Source organism: Emys orbicularis, chromosome 11 (assembly GCF_028017835.1).
Source record: "Emys orbicularis isolate rEmyOrb1 chromosome 11, rEmyOrb1.hap1, whole genome shotgun sequence".
NCBI classification, from domain to species: Eukaryota; Metazoa; Chordata; order Testudines; family Emydidae; genus Emys; species Emys orbicularis.
The window spans coordinates 31,808,150-31,826,792 of NC_088693.1; the positions used below are offsets into that span (position 1 = coordinate 31,808,150).

At 40.4% G+C, this 18,643-nt stretch overlaps 1 protein-coding gene across 1 annotated transcript in view; it reads right to left on the bottom strand.

Annotated features, from left to right (window-relative positions):
• WDSUB1 (WD repeat, sterile alpha motif and U-box domain containing 1) overlaps nt 1-18,643 on the bottom strand; it is a 56,655-nt gene that overhangs the window by 12,607 nt on the left and 25,405 nt on the right. The window contains exons 6-9 of the mRNA XM_065413399.1: nt 18,158-18,191; nt 15,506-15,546; nt 15,311-15,417; nt 14,537-14,716 (exon numbers count right to left, since the gene is read on the bottom strand). Coding sequence (XP_065269471.1) covers nt 14,537-14,716; nt 15,311-15,417; nt 15,506-15,546; nt 18,158-18,191 — 362 coding nt within the window. The remainder of the gene's footprint in view (nt 1-14,536; nt 14,717-15,310; nt 15,418-15,505; nt 15,547-18,157; nt 18,192-18,643) is intronic.

Below are 18,643 nucleotides of genomic sequence, written 5' to 3' on the forward strand. Positions count from 1 at the left end.
CAAAAATATCTCTCCCCCACCCCCATAAATAACTGCTATCCACCACTATGAAAAAGGGAGGGCCTTAGACTTTTGGGAACGGTTGATTAAAATTTTTTTCAGGGATCCCTAGATTTAATTGACTCCTTTTATATAAAGATGGTATGTGGGAATTTTAAGTCATCACCAGCCTCCTGCTGCAGAAGTGGAGCCCATCTGTTTGAGTCTGGGTCCACGCATAACTGCCAAACAGTGGGATGTTTTTCAAGGGACAGTTCTCTAACAATGCTGGAGACTTAAGGGGACGACTAGCCTCCAGACGCAAGACTACAGTGTGTGTATTCTGGGAATTTTTAGAGCAATACAATAGTGCATTACAAACATTAACTGATTAACGTAAGAACATAAGAATGGCCATACTGGGTCAGACCAAAGGTCCATTTAGCCCAGTAGCCTGGGGTACCTGACAGTGGCCAATGCCAGGTACCCCAGAGGGAATGAACAGAACAGGTAATCATCAAGTGAGCCATCCCTGTCACATCATATATTACCCTATGAGCAATCCCCATTGAGAACTATTGTTCCCAATTTAGAAAGGATATACTGGGGCTGTGAATCAATCAGTAGCTCTGGTGTTTGTTGAGATAGCAGCCATTCAATTCCAACCTAACTGTAAAGAAAAAATGCAAGATGGTAATCAGAATTACTTGATTTTACAGTCCTATAACCCATCAGGTTATAACCTTATGGCCTGTCAGTGCTGGAAATGAATCCTAGATGCCAGGAGACTCCCAATTTAGCAATAGCATAAAGCTTTCCTTTTTTTGCCTGTTGGTTTGAAGCTGGTATTGAATCTGTCACTGGGTTTCCAGCAATGGGAGAGTACTGAATATAGCAAATGATAGTTCTTAGCCTGATATAATTTTCAATCTTTGTTACTGGAGTAAAGGTTTCCTATGCAAACTGTTCAGTCTAACTACTGTACTTTATCTGTAGACTGTCATGCAAAACTATCATGATCTGCCAACATGCTTTTAACACACCAGTGCTTCCTGCTTTACTGTACAATTAATCAACTGTCTCAGACAATGTATGCTAGAGGATTCAAACTCAGTCACACTGTTGTGGGAGTCATTTTAATCAGAAATGACAGCAGATGCCAGAGAGTAAGAAAAATTAGAAGCAAAATTGCCCCACATTTCTTTAATAAGGTTTATATGACATGTAACACAAGGATGGAAATATGATAATAAATTCCTGCTTATTCTTAGAGGGTCTTTTGCATGTTAATATTGCAATAAGCCTGAAGGTGAATTGGGAATCGACTGAGAAAAAACAACAACAAAGGAAAGCAAAGCAAAACATCGTAATTTTTTTTTTTTTTTTTTTTACTTCCATACCTGTAAATCAGATTTTTTTATAACCATCTTTGCCCAATCTAGAACACACTGACAGGTTTTCCTAAATTCCTGTCAAGCAGGATGATGTCATCCCAGTTGCCTCCTCAAAAGCCCTCTCCTACTTAAGCTCCAATCAAAACTTATTGAGCTACCCACATTCAAGGAGGCACTAAAATCTAATCTACAGAGCCTGATAAACGTATGACGGAGACAGAAGGATGATTATTATGGAGATGATTTTGCCACAGTAAAATTAAGCAAAATTCACAGAACAGGCGGGAAAATGTACAAAATGAGGGTCTGGTCATGGCCAGGCTGATACCGAAGCCTGAGTCCCGCCCATCCCGGGGCTCAAGCTGAAGAAGTCAGAGAGAGCTGTTAAAGTCTCTGTAACCAAATTTTATCCTAAATTATCCTTAGGTCATTAAATCACTACGCCTCCAGCTGAGTGAATTCCAAAAGACTTAGTTGCTATAGACACTTCATTTACAATGTAAACTTCCTTCATTTTATTTATGAATCAAAAACTACATTAAAAGAACATTAAGGTTGCAAAGTCGAGCACTCAAAAATTAGAAAATGCCAGAATTAAGTTTGACTGTGCAACCGTCATTTGGTCTCCTTATGTATTTGCATTACATTAGTCTATGATTATATTGTCACAAACTATTTCTTTCCATAGGACACATGTTTTTTGATGTAATTTTCCTAGTTTTAAAAAAAAAAAGTAAACTGAAAAAACAAATTCCATCATGTGACGACATACTCCCATGAACCATAGTGGAATAACTGATAGCAGTAGTAGGCTGTCTTTGTCTAAATGGACCAGCAGTAGAGAGGAATGAGATACATACTTTGCAATGGGTTTCACAGATACTTGCTAACAGCAGATGAATGTTGAGACTGAGGAATCTTGCTTTCCATTCCAGGTTCTGAAAGGCATGTGCTCTAGAGGCTATAGACCTTTCGGCCCCCATTCACCTCAAACCTGACCCCCTTCTGCCCCATCCTGTGTGCCAGTCCCGTCTCCTCCCCACTCCTGCCCCACAGCTCTTTGGTCTAGTCCCTCTCTCATTGCTTAACTAATCCCAGTCTACCAACCTAACTACCCACCCACCCACACTCACCCCAGCTCCTCATACCACTCTTCCTCTATGGGCTCCCTGACTTCACTTTCCCTCCACCCCCGTTTCTCGTTCTAAACTCTCTCCCCAGGCGCCTCATCTCAATTCTCCACTCTGGCACCATGTCACAGTCTCCTTGCCTAGCCAGTCACAGTCTCCCTCTCATCCTGTCTCCCAATGCCCCCCAAAACTCCTTGCTTATCCAGTCCAAGTTTCATTGCTGGTTCCTTATCTCAATATACTCTCTTCATCTTCATCCCTTCCAGGGTCAGCTCTTACCCAACCCAAATGCAAAGGGGACATTCCTCCTCTACACTGTCTGGGAACCAGCAATGGAGCATTGGCCTGCTAAACCCAGGGTTGTGAGTTCAATCCTTGAGGGGGCCATTTAGGGATTTGGGGCAAAAATCTGTCTGGGGATTAGTCCTGCTTTGAGCAGGGGGTTGGACTAGATGACCTCCTGAGGTCCCTTCCAACCCTGATATTCTATGATTCTATGATTGAGAGCTCAGGAGAGACAACTCAGATCCACAGTGCCACAGCAGCCCACAGTAACTGGAAGCAGCAACTGCAAGAAAAGTCCAGCTCAGACCCCTGAAATCATGGGCTGCAGCATGCTCAGTGCTGATGAAATTTTTATAGAATTTACCTGCCATGCACTAACAAGTCTCTGCTGAGCATATGCAAATTGATTTTTTGAGATAACTTGGCCAAATTTGGGTAATTTTTCATGGGATCACCCATAGGCATATTCCTGAAACAAATCAACCCTCCTGCCCAATTTCAAGTCATTGCTTCAAAGCATGAAGCTAGAACAGTGGTTCTCAAACTTTTGTACTGGTGACCCCTTTCACACAGCAAGTCTCTGAGTGCGACCCCCCCTTATAAATTAAAAACACTTTTTTATATATTTAACACCATTATACATGCTGGAGGCAAAGCAGGATTTGGTGTGGAGGCTGTAATAACCTTGCGACCCCCTGAGGGGTCTCAACCCCCAGTTTGAGAATCCCTGTGCTAGAGTTTCTAAATGGAATGGTTATGAGAAATATTTTAACATGGGCAAAGTATTTTTCCTTAATTGCATTTCTTGGAAATGGCTGAACCATTTTTGCTGAAACTTGGCATGGAAAATTTCAGCCTGAATGATTAAAGTTTGGCAGAGTAATATGAAACTGAAAACAGGTTCTTATAACTGGAAGTGTCAGACAACTTTAACTATATGGTGGCACTACCAGCTCTGTCCTATTGACTGACCTAAATTCCTGGGTGTCAGTAATATAAAATGCTGACCAAGTCCGGCATGTGCCAAAGATTGACTGTGTCCAAGGATGGATTCAGGTAAAAGGAGAAAAGGTAAATGTTCTGGTCCTCATGGAACATGGAAAGAATCACTCGTCACATCCTCTATCACTTTTCCTGGCACCTTAGTGATGAAGGATCGAGGAAGACATGTATAGTCCAAGTGTTCTATCCACAGAATGGAAAAATCCCTGTTTTCCAGGACCTTACTTCCTTAACTGACTGCAACATTTCTTGAGCTTGCTTCCCCATTGCAAACAGATCCATGTTGAAAGAACTCCAAGTCTTGAAAACAATGAAGAATCCTGGGGTTCAACAACCACTATTGTAGGAGAAAATTCTGGTGACTGGGCCAGTCCACTTTGCTGCTGTTCTCCGGCTAGATGGGTAACACTGGTGGATGAAAAGACTTTTTTTTTTTTTTAAACCAAGTAATTTTCATGCCACATATACACTTTTGATGCTCCTTATTTTTCCTGCTCAAGATACAGAAACTCCTTTATTGGTTGATATAATGTACCATTCAGGCATAGAAGACATCATCAAGGATTCTTGATCTCAGCTGGATGCAAAACCTGTTATCTCAAAACAATCCACAAATTGTACCAACTGGCCAAGGAATGCTACAGTCTAGGAGGCTGAACCTAAGAGATTTCCTCTGTTTTTGAGCTCCAATACCTGTAACACCTCTCTGAAGAGGTATTCCAAGTCCTATGCAGGGAAAAGTCTTGGTTGTGCTGGGGGGGGTGTCATCTGAAGCCCTTTTATACTACTTTTCATCAAGATTCACCATGTTGCTTTTTTCGGCAAAGCAGAACTCGTCTAAACTCTTGGAAAACTGGAGAGAGATGAGGAACTCTGATTGACCTGTCTACTGGGTGAAACAGCTCTTCTATTCTGGGCTGGTGATGTGAGAAGAATATACTTATTCTTATTCCTGCTATCTTTTTTCTAAGCTTGTCCTCATCATATAGCTGCAATGAACAGGCAACTATGTTTGCAAAAAATGCAAATTTTCTGCACCTTGTTTGAATATGAGCCTACATTTTACTAGAAAACATGTCTGTGATGGTCAGTATCTTACTGTCCAAAAACTTGTGAAATGTATCACTGTGTTCTTTATATTATGTTAGATGACAATTAGTCTGGGAACAGAGGCTAGTTCTATTTGCATGGTAATGAAGCACTCTTTCAAAGAGGTGTCAAAAACAATCAGAGGGGCTAATGAAATGTTATGTGAACCTCTGGCTGGTTGCCTTCTCTTCGATTAAATGCCTTTGCAGGGAAGCGAAGAAACCCTTTTTAACAAATGCAAATCAGTACTCAAGTAAAGACTAAAGATGTAAGAAACTAACAGAAAACAATATAAGGAAAAACACCTATATTATATATCAATTATTAACCATGGCTGAACTGCAGGAATAAACACATTGAATTACTGTGTAAGGGCTAAAAGGACAATGTGGCCCCTTCACAACTGGTTATCTGAATCTGGTAAATGCTGCATTTACAGATCAAAGGGAAGTGGATACCAAGGAGTGGAAAAGGAGACACCCAGCCAACTTGAGACAGGATACACACAGATTACTAGAGACATGCTTAAACTGTAAGTTGGACAGGCTGGGAGAAGTCCTAAAAGCTTTTAGGCTGAGAGAAACTTTATTTACGATCTATGCAACACTTTCGTACTTTGCAATCCAAGTTGTGAGCCCATCGCAGATAAGAAAAAAGAGGTACTTTTATTGTAATTCTGGTTAGATAAAATAAAAAAAATAAGTAATTGTGAATGAATTTTATTTTCTATCCTATGCCAAATAAATTTGTGGCCTAATGTTCAGAAGTGATGTCAATGGGACTTGTGAGCATACAGCATTTTGGAACATCAAGCCACTGACTCTTATTTAAAGGGATACTATCAACCTGAATGATTTTAAAATTGGCTATTTTTTTCATATCCATTTCCTGATAGAGCACTGTTTAAACAGATATCCTGATATTTCCTTTCTTTAAAAACTATGTTTTTCTACTCCCTTGTTGATGTTCAAAGGGTCTTTCCAGCAAAGAAAAGATGACTACAGAAATTGCTGTCAAATGTACAAAATAAACATCCTGAATTTTTAATTTTTTTTTGCTGACTTCTTTCAGCTTTAATAATCTTAGGTGTTACTAACTGTGGCAGGCAGACCACTCCCTCACAGAAATGTGATTTTCAAGTTGATGGTGCCCCTTTGAAATAACTGGAACTGGATGTATACTGTTGGCTTGTGGACAACTGCTGTTGGGCACCTTGGAGAGAAGAGAGTCGATTCCAAAGGAAGGCAGAACCAAGAGTGAGGTAGCAGATAGGGACTACAATTCCCCCCCAAAAAAGTACTGCAAAGAAGCTGTCTGTAGCCATTTTGGGCATGAAAAGACCCGAAAAATCAGGTCTTGTTTACACAGGGACTCTCAGGAAAGGAAAGGTGAATAAACTAAAGGTGTTAATGGCATAAACCCCCATGTGGATGATCTCCTTCAGAAGTAAGGTGGCCTTAGTATACTGCAGTTTAGAGAATTAAGCTATTGTATATCTTAAACTACTGTATTTCAGAGGATTACAGATTACTGCACATTTCAGTGTGCTGTAGCAATGTTCACACAGGAGATTTTCTGCACAGCAAGCTGGTGCTGGCTTGTTATGCAGTAACTTGCTGTGTAGACATGCCCTTAGTTACACTATGAGAAAAATTCATAAGAATATTTTTCTTCCTTAATCATCATTCCAATAAGTGAATAGTATACGTAAGTTTGCCAGGAAATAGCAAATTCTCCTTTCTGATCTGACAACCCAGCCTCAGTGTCAATTATGTTGTCAAATAAAATTTATCACTAAATCTACCATCATGGTTGGACCACACAGCTACGATCAATAATGTTTCAAGGTCTTATCATATGGCTCTTTAGTCAGACTCTGAGCAGCAATGACAACTCCTCTCTGTTAACGCTAATTCTGCTGCACTGACATGGTACTCATTCCTCAGCCTGACTTCATGATGATGGAATGTGTCCCTGCTCCAGATCTTGTTGTGGGGAGAAAGGATACACTTCACTCTACATGGAAATTCCTGCAACACCCAGTCAGCTTGGAGGATATATGGCTCTTAAATATTTAACCTCTATTACAAGAACATAAGAATGGCCATACTGGGTCAGACCAGTGGTTCATCTAGCCCAGTATCCTGTATTCTGATAGTGGCCAGTGCCCGATGTTTCAGAGGGAATGAACAGAACAGAGCAATTTCAAGTAATTCATCCCTTATTGTCCAGTCCCAGCTTCTGGCAGTTGGCGGTTTAGGGACACCCAAAGCATGGGTGTCCTAAACAGTATCTGCTTTCCCAAGGACGTGGATGAAGTGACTCCTACTGTCCCCATCCAGTTCTTGGTAGTAATTTAATAAAATGTTTTTACTACACTTTTAAAGTAGTTGGGGATGGAGCTCCCAACCTGCTACCCCTCTCTGGCCTTCTCTCTTTGACAGCACAAGCACTATTAACACTGATAACAGACAGGCATTGGAGGTCCATGATGCTATAAAAAACAGCTACTTACCTGTATTGTAACTGTTATCTTAGAGATTTGTTCCACATGTGTATTTCACTCCGGTGTGCATGTGCCCAGCACACCAAAGCTGGAGAGTTTTCCGCAGAAGTACCCATCGGGGCAGTACATTCTCCTGTCCCCTCCCAAGGCTAAATATTGGCGGCGCCATCCTGACTTCCCTCAGTTCCTTTGCACTACAATATGGAAAAACAGGTGGAGGATGGGTCATGGAATACTCATGTGCAACAACGTCTCGAAGAACAACAGTTATGATACAGGTAAGTAACTTTTTTCTTCTTTGAGTGGTTGCACACATGTATTCCACTCAGGTGACTTACAAGCACTACCGTTGGGAGGTGGGGCTTGGAGTCTACTTAAATAGTGACTGCAACACAGCCTTCCCAAAATTTGCACCATATTTTGGTGCAGTTGTGATGGTGTCATAATGAGTGAAGATATGCACCAAGGATGAGGGGTCAGTCCTACAAACGTCCAGTATGAGAACATCCTTCAGAACAGCCATCAAAGTAGCCTGAGCTCTTGTTGAACAAGCCAATAGTCTGGGTGAAAGAAAAGAGTTCGCTATCCCATCAGCTGTGGTAATACAGGGCTTAATTTATCTAGAAATTGTCTGTGTTTACTGCTTGACCACTCATTCTGATAACGTAAGAAACAAAATAGCTAAGGAGACAGCCTGAAAGGCTTAGTCTTGGTTCAGATAAAAGGATAATGCTCTCATTGCATCCAAAGTATGTAGATGTTTTGTCCTCATGTGAGGACGGTTTTGGGAAAAACTAAAACAAAAAACAATAAGTATATTGTCGGGTTCAAATGAAAAGCATATATCACCTAATTAAGAACTTCAGTTGTGGCTTCAAAGCTACTTTTGTTTGAAAAACATTGTATTTGAAAAACCCTGCCATGAGAGCCTGCAGCTCACCCACTCTTCTGGCTGATGTGATAGCAATAAGAAAGGATACCTTCAGACACAGATGAGGCAAAGAACAGGAGGTCACTGGCCCAAATAGAGGGGGCATTAAAGCAGTTAATACAGTGCTAAGATCCCAAAGTGGCAATGCGTTCTTTACTGAGGGGAAAGTCAAACAATCCCCTTTAAAAATCTAGAGACCATCTGGTTTGAAAAAACGGATCTCTGAATGGGATGGTGAACTGCTGAGATCGCTGCTAAGTGAACTATCAGGTAGCTTAGAGGCATGAGGATTTGAGATACAACAGGTACTATAAAATTCCTTGAATCTTAGCTTCTGATGGAGATATGCCCCATGGAGTGGACCAGATTGGAAATCGTTTCCACTTTGCTAAATACGTGGATCGTTTTCTACTGGTAAGCAATACCTCCTGAACTGCCACTGAGCAGTGCTTCCCTGCCTAACCACTCAATAGTGATGCCATAAAGGTGCAGGCTGTTTGGGTCCAGATGCAACATCCATCCATGCTGCTGGGACAGTAGATCTGGAAGCAAAGGCAGAGGCCACAGAAGTTGGATGTTCACAGCCTCTTGATTCAAGAACCAGCATTGTCTCAACCAAGTTGGAGCTATAAGAATTATCTTGATGTAGTCTTGCAAATCAACTTAAGGATTGCCTGTGGGACGGAATAGGGAGATCAGTTCCCACCTCAGGAGAAAAACGTCGGCTAATGAGCCTGGACCGCGACTTGCTTGGGAGCAGAACTGATGGCATTTCTTCTTGTCTTTTTTTGCAAATAGGTCAATTGATGGAATACCACAGACCCGAAAGAAATTTTGAGCACACTGTTCTTCAGGGACCACTTCTGATTTGAAAAAAATCTCCAAATGAGATGATTGGCCAGCTGGTTCTAACAACATAGTCAGTGCGCAGCAATGGGAGAAATGCCCTTCTTGATGCAAAAGTCCTACAGTTTCATCCCTTCTTGACAAAGCTGATTGACCGTGCCCTTCTCTTGTCTGTTTTATTAGTACATCACTGTTGTATTGTTGGTCTGGATGACCGTGGTATGGCAAGTCCATGAGGGAGAAAAGCACATTAAGCTTTGTGAATTGCCTGGAATTCAAGGACATTGACATGAAGGATCACTTTGTGTTCCAGCCATAATGCTTGGGTTCACAAACTCTCCCGGGATACATAGGTAAAAATCCGTCCCTTTGTGTTCAGAGTTTAATAAAAAGAGCATTAAAGTACTCACTGGAATAAAAAATGAGGCATACGGGTGCAAGCCCAGGGAAACACAGGCCAGTGGTTTGAACACTGAATATCTCCTTGGAATGGCAGTGGAATTGAATCTACTGCATGGAGGCTACTTCAGCCCTAACACACAATCCTAACGCATCCTGCTGTAAGGAGAAGACAGAAAGATCCATGAAGCAGCAGATCTTCTGGCCATGTCTTCCATGCACTGTCACATACAGAGTTTCTCATAGAGCCGGGCTCCATGTCCACTATCCAGATGTCTCTTTGTATCACTGGTTCTGCTGTTAAGGGGACCTCCACTATTGCAGAGATTGGGGTTGTATTTGCGCCATAAAGTATCACAGACATTTGCAAACAAATAAGAAAAATCATTGCGCTTGTCAAAATTTGGGTTTACCAACCTTGAACGTGTGGCTCAGATATGTGCCTGCATGTTTTAACAGCTCTCTTTGGGGTGCAGTGCTTGTAGTATTAAAAAATGACCTTTTTTTTTTTTTTTGGTTAGGGTCAATTCCTGATTATTCTAACTCAAATATTTAGAATCAATACATTGTTTTTTCTCTGCATTCTATAACCAATCCTTATCACAGGTTCTGCCAAATCAGATTTCATTTTCTTATTTGTAGATTGTAATTAGTTATCAATGGTGTCATTACAAATCTTAATACTTTCCACAGAGTGTGATGTTTACAGTGGGTCAGTCCTCCTGGAGACTATCATCAGTCCCACAGCTTTCAATTTTCACATAACCCTATAGTCAGCATTATCTGATTAGTCTCAGCTGATGAGTGCCACAGCACAGTTTTAGGCCATCTCCAATGTTTAATAAAATTTATACAGAAATTGATTTTATCTTTTGCTTTTCAGAAATGGTCTTCCTTGGGAGAATGGTCTTTTATGGATACCTACTCTCAGAACTTCAAGAGCTAACTACTGACTTCTAGAACCCAACGAGGCAGTTCATGCAATAATGCCTCCTGTGATTTGACATATACTAGTACCTCATTGTAAAATATTTGTTGTGGCCTTGTCTATTAGTGTAACACAGTGTACCTCAAAATAATACCCTGTACCTCCATACTCACCACTTGTATATGGTTATGGAAAGGGATCTAGGGGTTATAGTGGACCACAAGCTAAATATGAGTCAACAGTGTGATGCTGTTGCAAAAAAAGCAAACATGATTCTGGGATGTATTAACAGGTGTGTTGTGAGCAAGACACGAGAAGTCATTCTTCCGCTCTACTCTGCTCTGGTTAGGCCTCAGCTGGAGTATTGTGTCCAGTTTTGGGCACCGCATTTCAAGAAAGATGTGGAGAAATTGGAAAGGGCCCAGAGAACAGCAACAAGAATGATTAAAGGTCTTGAGAACATGACCTATGAAGGAAGACTGAAAGAATTGGGTTTGTTTAGTTTGGAAAAGAGAAGACTGAGAGGGGACATGATAGCAGTTTTCAGGTATCTAAAAGGGTGTCATAAGGAGGAGGGAGAAAAGTTGTTCACCTTAGCCTCTGAGGATAGAACAAGAAGCAATGGGCTTAAACTGCAGCAAGGGAGGTCTAGGTTGGACATTAGGAAAAAGTTCCTAACTGTCAGGGTGGTTAAACACTGGAATAAATTGCCTAGGGAGGTTGTGGAATCTCCATCTCTGGAGATATTTAAGAGTAGGTTAGATAAATGTCTATCAGGGATGGTCTAGACAGTATTTGGTCCTGCCATGCGGGCAGGGGACTGGACTCGATGACCTCTCGAGGTCCCTTCCAGTCCTAGAATCTATGAATCTATGATCTATTTGTACAAAGCATGCTTTCTGGGGTATCATTGGAAAAGTTATGGTCTTTTGAACATCACTGTCCTGTTAAAATATCATCACTGTATATGAAGTCCTGAAATTTTGTTGTATGTTTGCTACTGAAAGGTGAGTCTGGGCAATGTCCACATAATGGCTCTTCAGTGGCAACAAAGGGATGACCAACACCCAGCCAGGTGTAAAGCAACCATCACTGGCCAGTCACTAGCAGGGGAGTTGTTAACAGGAGATTTATAATTCACATGAAAGACAGTTGCTTGAGTACGTAAACCATGGAGCTGCCTGACCCCATGATGCAGCAATGACTTTTCCAGTAAAAAGGGTCAAGATATTAAAAGGGGGAACACAGGTCCCTGACCACCTCTCCTTCCCCACCTATTCTGAAGGCAACAAGATTATCAGGAAGAAAAAGAAACATTTGGACTAGGGGGAGTGGTCCTAACTGGCAAAGCTTTCCAGTTAGCAAAGACAGCTGTAGGCAACTGGGTAAGAGAAACCTGTTACTTCAAACTTGACTTAGCTTGATAAAGTTGAGGAATTAGACTGCGATTTTACCTTTTATTTCCTTTTGTAGCCAATTCTATACCACTTATCACTTAAAATCTATTTTTCTGTGTTAATACACTTATTTTAATGTTTTGCCTAAGCCAGTGTGTTTTTGACTTAAGTTTGGGGAATCTATTCCAGTTACAAAGGCTGGTGCATATTCATACCCTTTGATGGAATGACAAACTAATTAATGAGCTTACTCTGATGAACGAGGTCTTGAGCAGTGTAAGACGCACATTCCTGGGGTGCCGTGCAAGGCTGGGGCTGAGGGATATGCAGGTATTGCCTTATATGTAATTCAAGAGTGGCTGAGCATAGCGCTCTGGTAGTTGTCTGGGTGTGACTTGCATGCTAGAGGCGGGGGTGAGTGGGCCAAGTGGCAGCTCACACTGCAAAGTGGGGCATAGGACACACCAGACTGGAGAGTTAAGGGGGCACAATGATTCAATAGTCCAGATTGTACCCTGGGGCATCTCACAATTGGTATATGTATGTAAGAACTTGCAGGGCTAGAATCGGAGACCACGGGGGTTCTGGGCTGTTGACGCCTCCGCATTGCCATTAGAAGTAGGTGTGCTTAGGAGGACCCTGCAAAGCTAGGCTCAGCAGGAAGTACCATCCACAGGGCCTAAACAGAGGCCACTCCCAGCTCACTGACTGGCCAATACCAGTATATAAATTAGGAAGCCATGATGGGGAGCTGTCTGAGCAATAACAAGACTACCTGCCTGCTTATTTCTGCTCCAGACCCTGTTTGCGACAGACCCTGGACTCCGGCCTCTGACCCTGATCTGTCCTTGACTTCGCTATTGGATTGTTGTCTGTAACCTGGCACCCAAACCTGACTTCCTGGTATCCTGACCTGGCTCCACTCTGACCTGCTAGTCCCTAACCCTGACTTCCCAGCTTTCTGATCTCGCTTGCCCTGCTATTGTCCCCAATCACAACTCAGCAGCTAACCGGGCACGCCAGACATCCACAGCCCAGCCCTGATGGTATGGTACTTCCTCTGGGCAGACTTCTGCAATATAGTTCCCAACTTTATTGGCATAAAACTGTAGGACTGTATACCATGTGTCCTTTTGATTAACAGTTGTAAAAAGTACTTGTACCAAGCAAGCTTCTTCTAATCCCTACTAACAAACTTTAAAAACTAATGTAACATCTATGGCTAAGAGAAAAAAATCTAGCAAAAAGCACATTTTTATTTATGATATTTCTTTCAATTACAGTATTTTCCACCCAAAAAAAATCACAACTAAATCCAGAGTTGCTGGCCTCTACATGTTTCAAAAACACACAGATTCCCCAGACTGACAGGAAAAACACAACAAAAAACAGTTCACTGCTTACATTAGCCAGAATCATTGACTATAGTGTGTACATGTGTCAAGGCCAAATCCCCACTCTGTCTCTGAGTACGGAAGGTGGGAGCCTGCAAGGATTTAAAAAATTAATACTGGCCACTCCAGGCTTGTATTAAACTCCCAAGGTTACAGCTTTTCTCTGACCTTGGCTTGGTAAATGCTGCCACCACCCAAATACAAAATACCCCCTTGAGCCCAGGAAGGAGCACTTAGGAATTCCTCCCTGTGAGGTACTCTCAAGCCCTTTCATCCCCCCTCCAGGGAAGAGCTGAGAAAGACAACAAAGGAAATTAGTTGTTGCTACCAGCTAATCAAATAATAGGCACAAACCTCTTAGGACACCAAAAATTCAATCCTGTTCTTAAAAAAGGTAAAATTTATTAAAAACAAAAAGAAACAATTACAAAAATTAAGCATCAAGATATCTCTCTTGAGGTTCAGCTTAAAGGTGACAAGCAAAACAAAAGCATCTGGGGTTAGCACAGAGGAGATCCACAAGCCAAAATAAAGAAATAAACCTAATCGAGTCTATTTAAACACGCCCTTTCCAATGATTTCTTCTAGGTATGGAAGATGAATTTTTATACCTGGTTCAAGCCTTACACAGCATTCCTGCTTTTATAATTGCTGCTCCGTATCTCCTTCTCCGGAGAAGGACAGACAAAGGGAAAGTTTCTTTCCCAATTTAAAAAAGTTCTAGCCTTCCCATTGGCTCTTTTGGTTAGGTGCCCATTTTTTTTTTTTTTTTTTTTAAACCCGGGGGACTTTTTAACCCTTTGCAGGTAAAGCAAGTAGAGAACAGCTACCAAGAAGGATTTTACAGCTAACTGGCTGGCTGGGTGTCCATCAAAGGGAGCTATCCCTCACCCCCTTCATTTATCACAACATGTATGTGTCTAAAGAAACTGAATTTACTTTCTTCCACCTCATAGATATCAGAGCTGAAAATTATAAAATAGGAAACTTAGTCCACTCCCTGCCAATGCAAGATTGTTGTACATTTGTTGTATCTAGGGATGGGAAAACTTAAAAAAAACAAGTATTTTGGATGAACAGAGTATCAATAGTATTTGGCCATGTACTGTATTTAACAGGAAAAAAAATAGAGTGGCAGAATAACTGTAAACTTAAAGGAGAGGATATACCTACATGGAATTTCTGACCTTCTTCCACTCTAAAAGTTCCTAAATTCCTATCAAAGGTTACAATTTTACTTGCCTTTACATTCTTACCAATTTTTAAGTCGTTAGTCAGACTGTGTTTTGTAAGACTCAGCAGCTCTTTGCCATCAATGTTATTCATCTTGAAAATCCCAACAAGGTCTTTTAAACCTTGTGCACAAAGCCAGACTGAGACCTCTTCCTCTGACCAGTTCTCAATAGACATCTTAGGTTCATCTTCCAGTCCACTTCCTTGGGAAACAAGTAGAAAAGGGAAATTTCAGATAAATAAAAAAAAACAGAACTGTTCTTGTGCATTGAAAGTCGCTCTTGGTATACCTTTGTAACATAGCTTTTATGAGCTAGAATGTTTATTTCCTGACTTATTTTGTCTATATTAATTAGCAAATAATTTTTTGTTCCTATTGCCAACTATGCTTGCAATTAACTTGTATTTTCTGTTTCTCATATTATTTGTGTACAAGTGTCACTGGCAAAGTCTGCGCTGCTCTGGGAATGTTATTTGTCAGTTAAGTGCTGCCCAGAGAGTAAGAAAAAGGGATGCAAGAGATCACACTCCTTTTGTTTAGGTGTAAAATTTCCTTAAAGAAGGAATGGTACATTTAAAAGATTTTTTCCCCCCTTCTTTCTTTTCCAACATACAGGACATTTCCCAATAGTAAATAACAATTTTAAGGAAGGTCAAATGTTGGGCCTATATTTTTTAAGATTACACATTGAGCACATACTAGGGTAAAGCAGTCTGTATAGCATCTCCCAATAGGTTTACAACTATATTATACCAGAAGTATAAAAAGAGCGGCTTAAACAAATGCATGTACTTACCTGCACAATGTTGCTTTGGATCAAATTGCCAGATATTCACAGTTTTATCCATTGAACCTGTTGCAAGTAATGGAATATCTGGTGCAAAGGCACACGTTGTAACATATCTAGAAACAAAAGCAATTCAATAACTGAAATTTAAAATCACACATTAAATAATTTCCTTGGTTAATATAGGATTTGCTGATTTCACACCTGGTATGCTGAGTTAAAGTGTGCAGGATGCTCCCAGTTTTCTGCAAACAAAAATTATTGCATTTGTTAGGTCAAACAGAAATAACAATCACAGTTAATCATTTTTATTTATATAGCAATTTTTAATTCAAAGCACTTTACAAAGGTGGGGAAGCATAATGATTTCAATTCTGAAGATGGTGTAATTGAGGCACGAAGAGGGTAAATAATGTGCCAAAAGTCACATAGCAAGTCAGCATCAGACCTGGGAATAAAACTCAAATCTCCTGACTTGCAGCCCCATGTTCAATCCAACAGACCACACAGCTGTCCCTCAATGTACCTGGCAGACAGAAATATAATATATTCAACTGACATTTCTAAAATTCCATATGGGCTGATTACTCATCCGGATAAAAAAACATTTCTTCCAAAATACTAGAATTAAGAACGTATCAGAGTGAACTGGTAACCGAATCTCAAATCCAGGTGCAACCTTTAAATAAAAAAGCAGGGCCTGTAACATCACAAAGATTACGCAACTGTGGTTTGCATATGTGGCCACTAGATGCTGCCATTCACAAAAACAAATCTTAACGATTCCAATCCTTTAAATGATGTTTAAGAGTCTCTCTTTAGTGTAGCACATGATTCCTTTGACAGACATTGTCAGAATTAAAAAAAAAACAAGTTATTCTAATTGACCTGTTTTTCCTCTCATACTTCTGAACTGTCCCTCATGAGGGATATGTCCCTTATGTTAGACTGAAATTTATCTCCATCTGATCCAGACCTATTCTTTCACTGTTATTACTAGAAAGTACATCAGAATTATTTCCCATAATGTTTAAACAAGAACCCGAGGTTACAAAAAATGTTCAGTCAAATAATTTCTTCCCTGTCACGTTCAGTATTAAACTTCATGCATTACTATTTTTCTGTATCCCTCATTTTGTTATTGTCTCATATTTGGATGCAGAAGGTTGAGAGGCTGTTTTTCCATATGCTTCTTAACTATGTTTCCATAAACTCAGAAGATTCTGAGAACATGAAAGCAGCAAAATAGTCTCATGGTTGTGCCATTGGTATTCATCTTTATTCAGATCTCACAATTTAGCTGAGAATTATCTCCCAATTAACATTATAGGACTAAACAGAACAGTGGAACAAATAATTTATTTCTTGAAGTAGTCAGCAATCATGCTATTTTTTTTTTTAATAAAGTGGTAACTTAAAGAAAGTAATTAATCTTTTTAAACCTCACTATAAATCAATATTGACACTGATGAAGAAAAAGAAAATACAATCCATCCCAGCCTGGTTACCACAATTTATCCAGTGAGGCCATGGTCAGCTGGGACATCTCCTTGCAGAGGTCTCATGAGGCAAATGCCAAGAGCTCGTCTCTCTAAACCAAGTATGGCTCAATTTTGTACAGGCTATATGACTGGTCAGACACATCCTCAGACTCTGATTTGCTGGGAGGCTGATGCCTTCCTCATCACCTTAAGCTGCTGTCACAGTAAGCATAGAGTCCAAAAAGTATTTCAGCAGCAGTCAGCGCCCAGGGAAGGCCTGGCATGATCCAGCCCCAGAGGCACAGTGATTTGTCCACCATCACATAGGAAGTCTGTTTAAGAACCAGAAACAGAATTCACATCTCCCAGTTCTGTGACTTTAATGAGTGAATATGCTTCCTCTCCCATGTCTTGTAGTTCCCGGCAAGTTCAGGACCAGATCATGCTCTCAGTTACACCACTATAAATTGAGAGTAACCTCACTGATTTGTGAATTTACACTGGTGAGGAGACAGGAAAAATATAGGGGCCAAATTATGCCTTCGGTGTCACCTTGCTCATATTCTGATTAGGATTCATTCTTTCAGGTCTGCGTGAGCACTTTAAACCAACTGACATTTGAATAGGTAAGGGACCATTACATTTCTATGTGAGACAAGAATTCCTAAATACATCTGATCTTAGGTGTTGACTATACACAAAAGTTGTACCACTTTAACTATATAGATAAAGTATGTTCATCCTTCACTCTCAGGAAAGCAGATTAATAATTTTAATATTGTAAAAGACAAAAGTTAAATACTATGTACAGGTGAATTAGGAAGGCTTTACCACAGTTTTCAGTGGTATTATTCCTACCGTCAAGCAATAAGTCTAAGCAATAAGATGTAAAAAGGATACGATATTAAAGAATGGTATTATTTCTTAACCATTCCCCTTGAATTGCCCATGTTTGTACATATAATATACTAAAAGATTCCTAAAAACTATTACTGATATAGGAAACTCCTATTTTTTTCCTGTGTCAATGACTGCAATCTTACATGCTTTTGATGATATGACGACACATAAGACTTACAAATTTCATCCACTTAAGTGTGCAGATACATACGTATACAGTAGTGTGATTCTGTTGTACAGTACCAAGATAAGAAAAGAATAAAGTGTAGAAAAAGGTGGCACGAGAGAGAGACACTCTGTACTTTGATATGGATGAACTCCTTCCTCACTCCTACTCCAAAGAAATACACACTAAAGATTTCAGGTCACATTTGCTAGTCTTCTCAAGATAGAAGAGAACATTTCAGGTGAAGGGATATAAACTACAAAAAAAAAAAAAAAATCAGTAAACAATCTTGAATTATGCAATACTTACAGTGTCATGTATTATGATGGATTTGTCCACAGATCTTTAAAAAAAACACATTAAATTAAATGATGGCATGGAAAGAGATGAGAAAACAAACTATTATAATTAAAAACTATGGGACAATTTTTTGTCCCACAAGGAAAGTCTAAACAAACAAGATTTGCTGGCAGCAACTATGCAGATGTTAGACGTAGCAATCCTCTTCACTGAAATCTAGAGGTAGGGTCTGAACATCTATACAGCAGCTTGAGGTATAGCCTAGAAGAAAGAGTAGTGGCTGAAGCCCACAGCTCCTCTCATTCCAATAGGTTTTTGAGGCAGTGCATCTGTGTAGTACATAAATTCACTGGCCATGCTACCACCACACCAATAGCTCATTCACATTTGTCCCCTCAATGCTCCAGTACAGGGAGTAGCTGCAAAGGTGGGCTCAACCATGTGTGGACACTGTGAAAACTGACTGAGTGGGCTCTCCTACCCAGGAGTACTGGA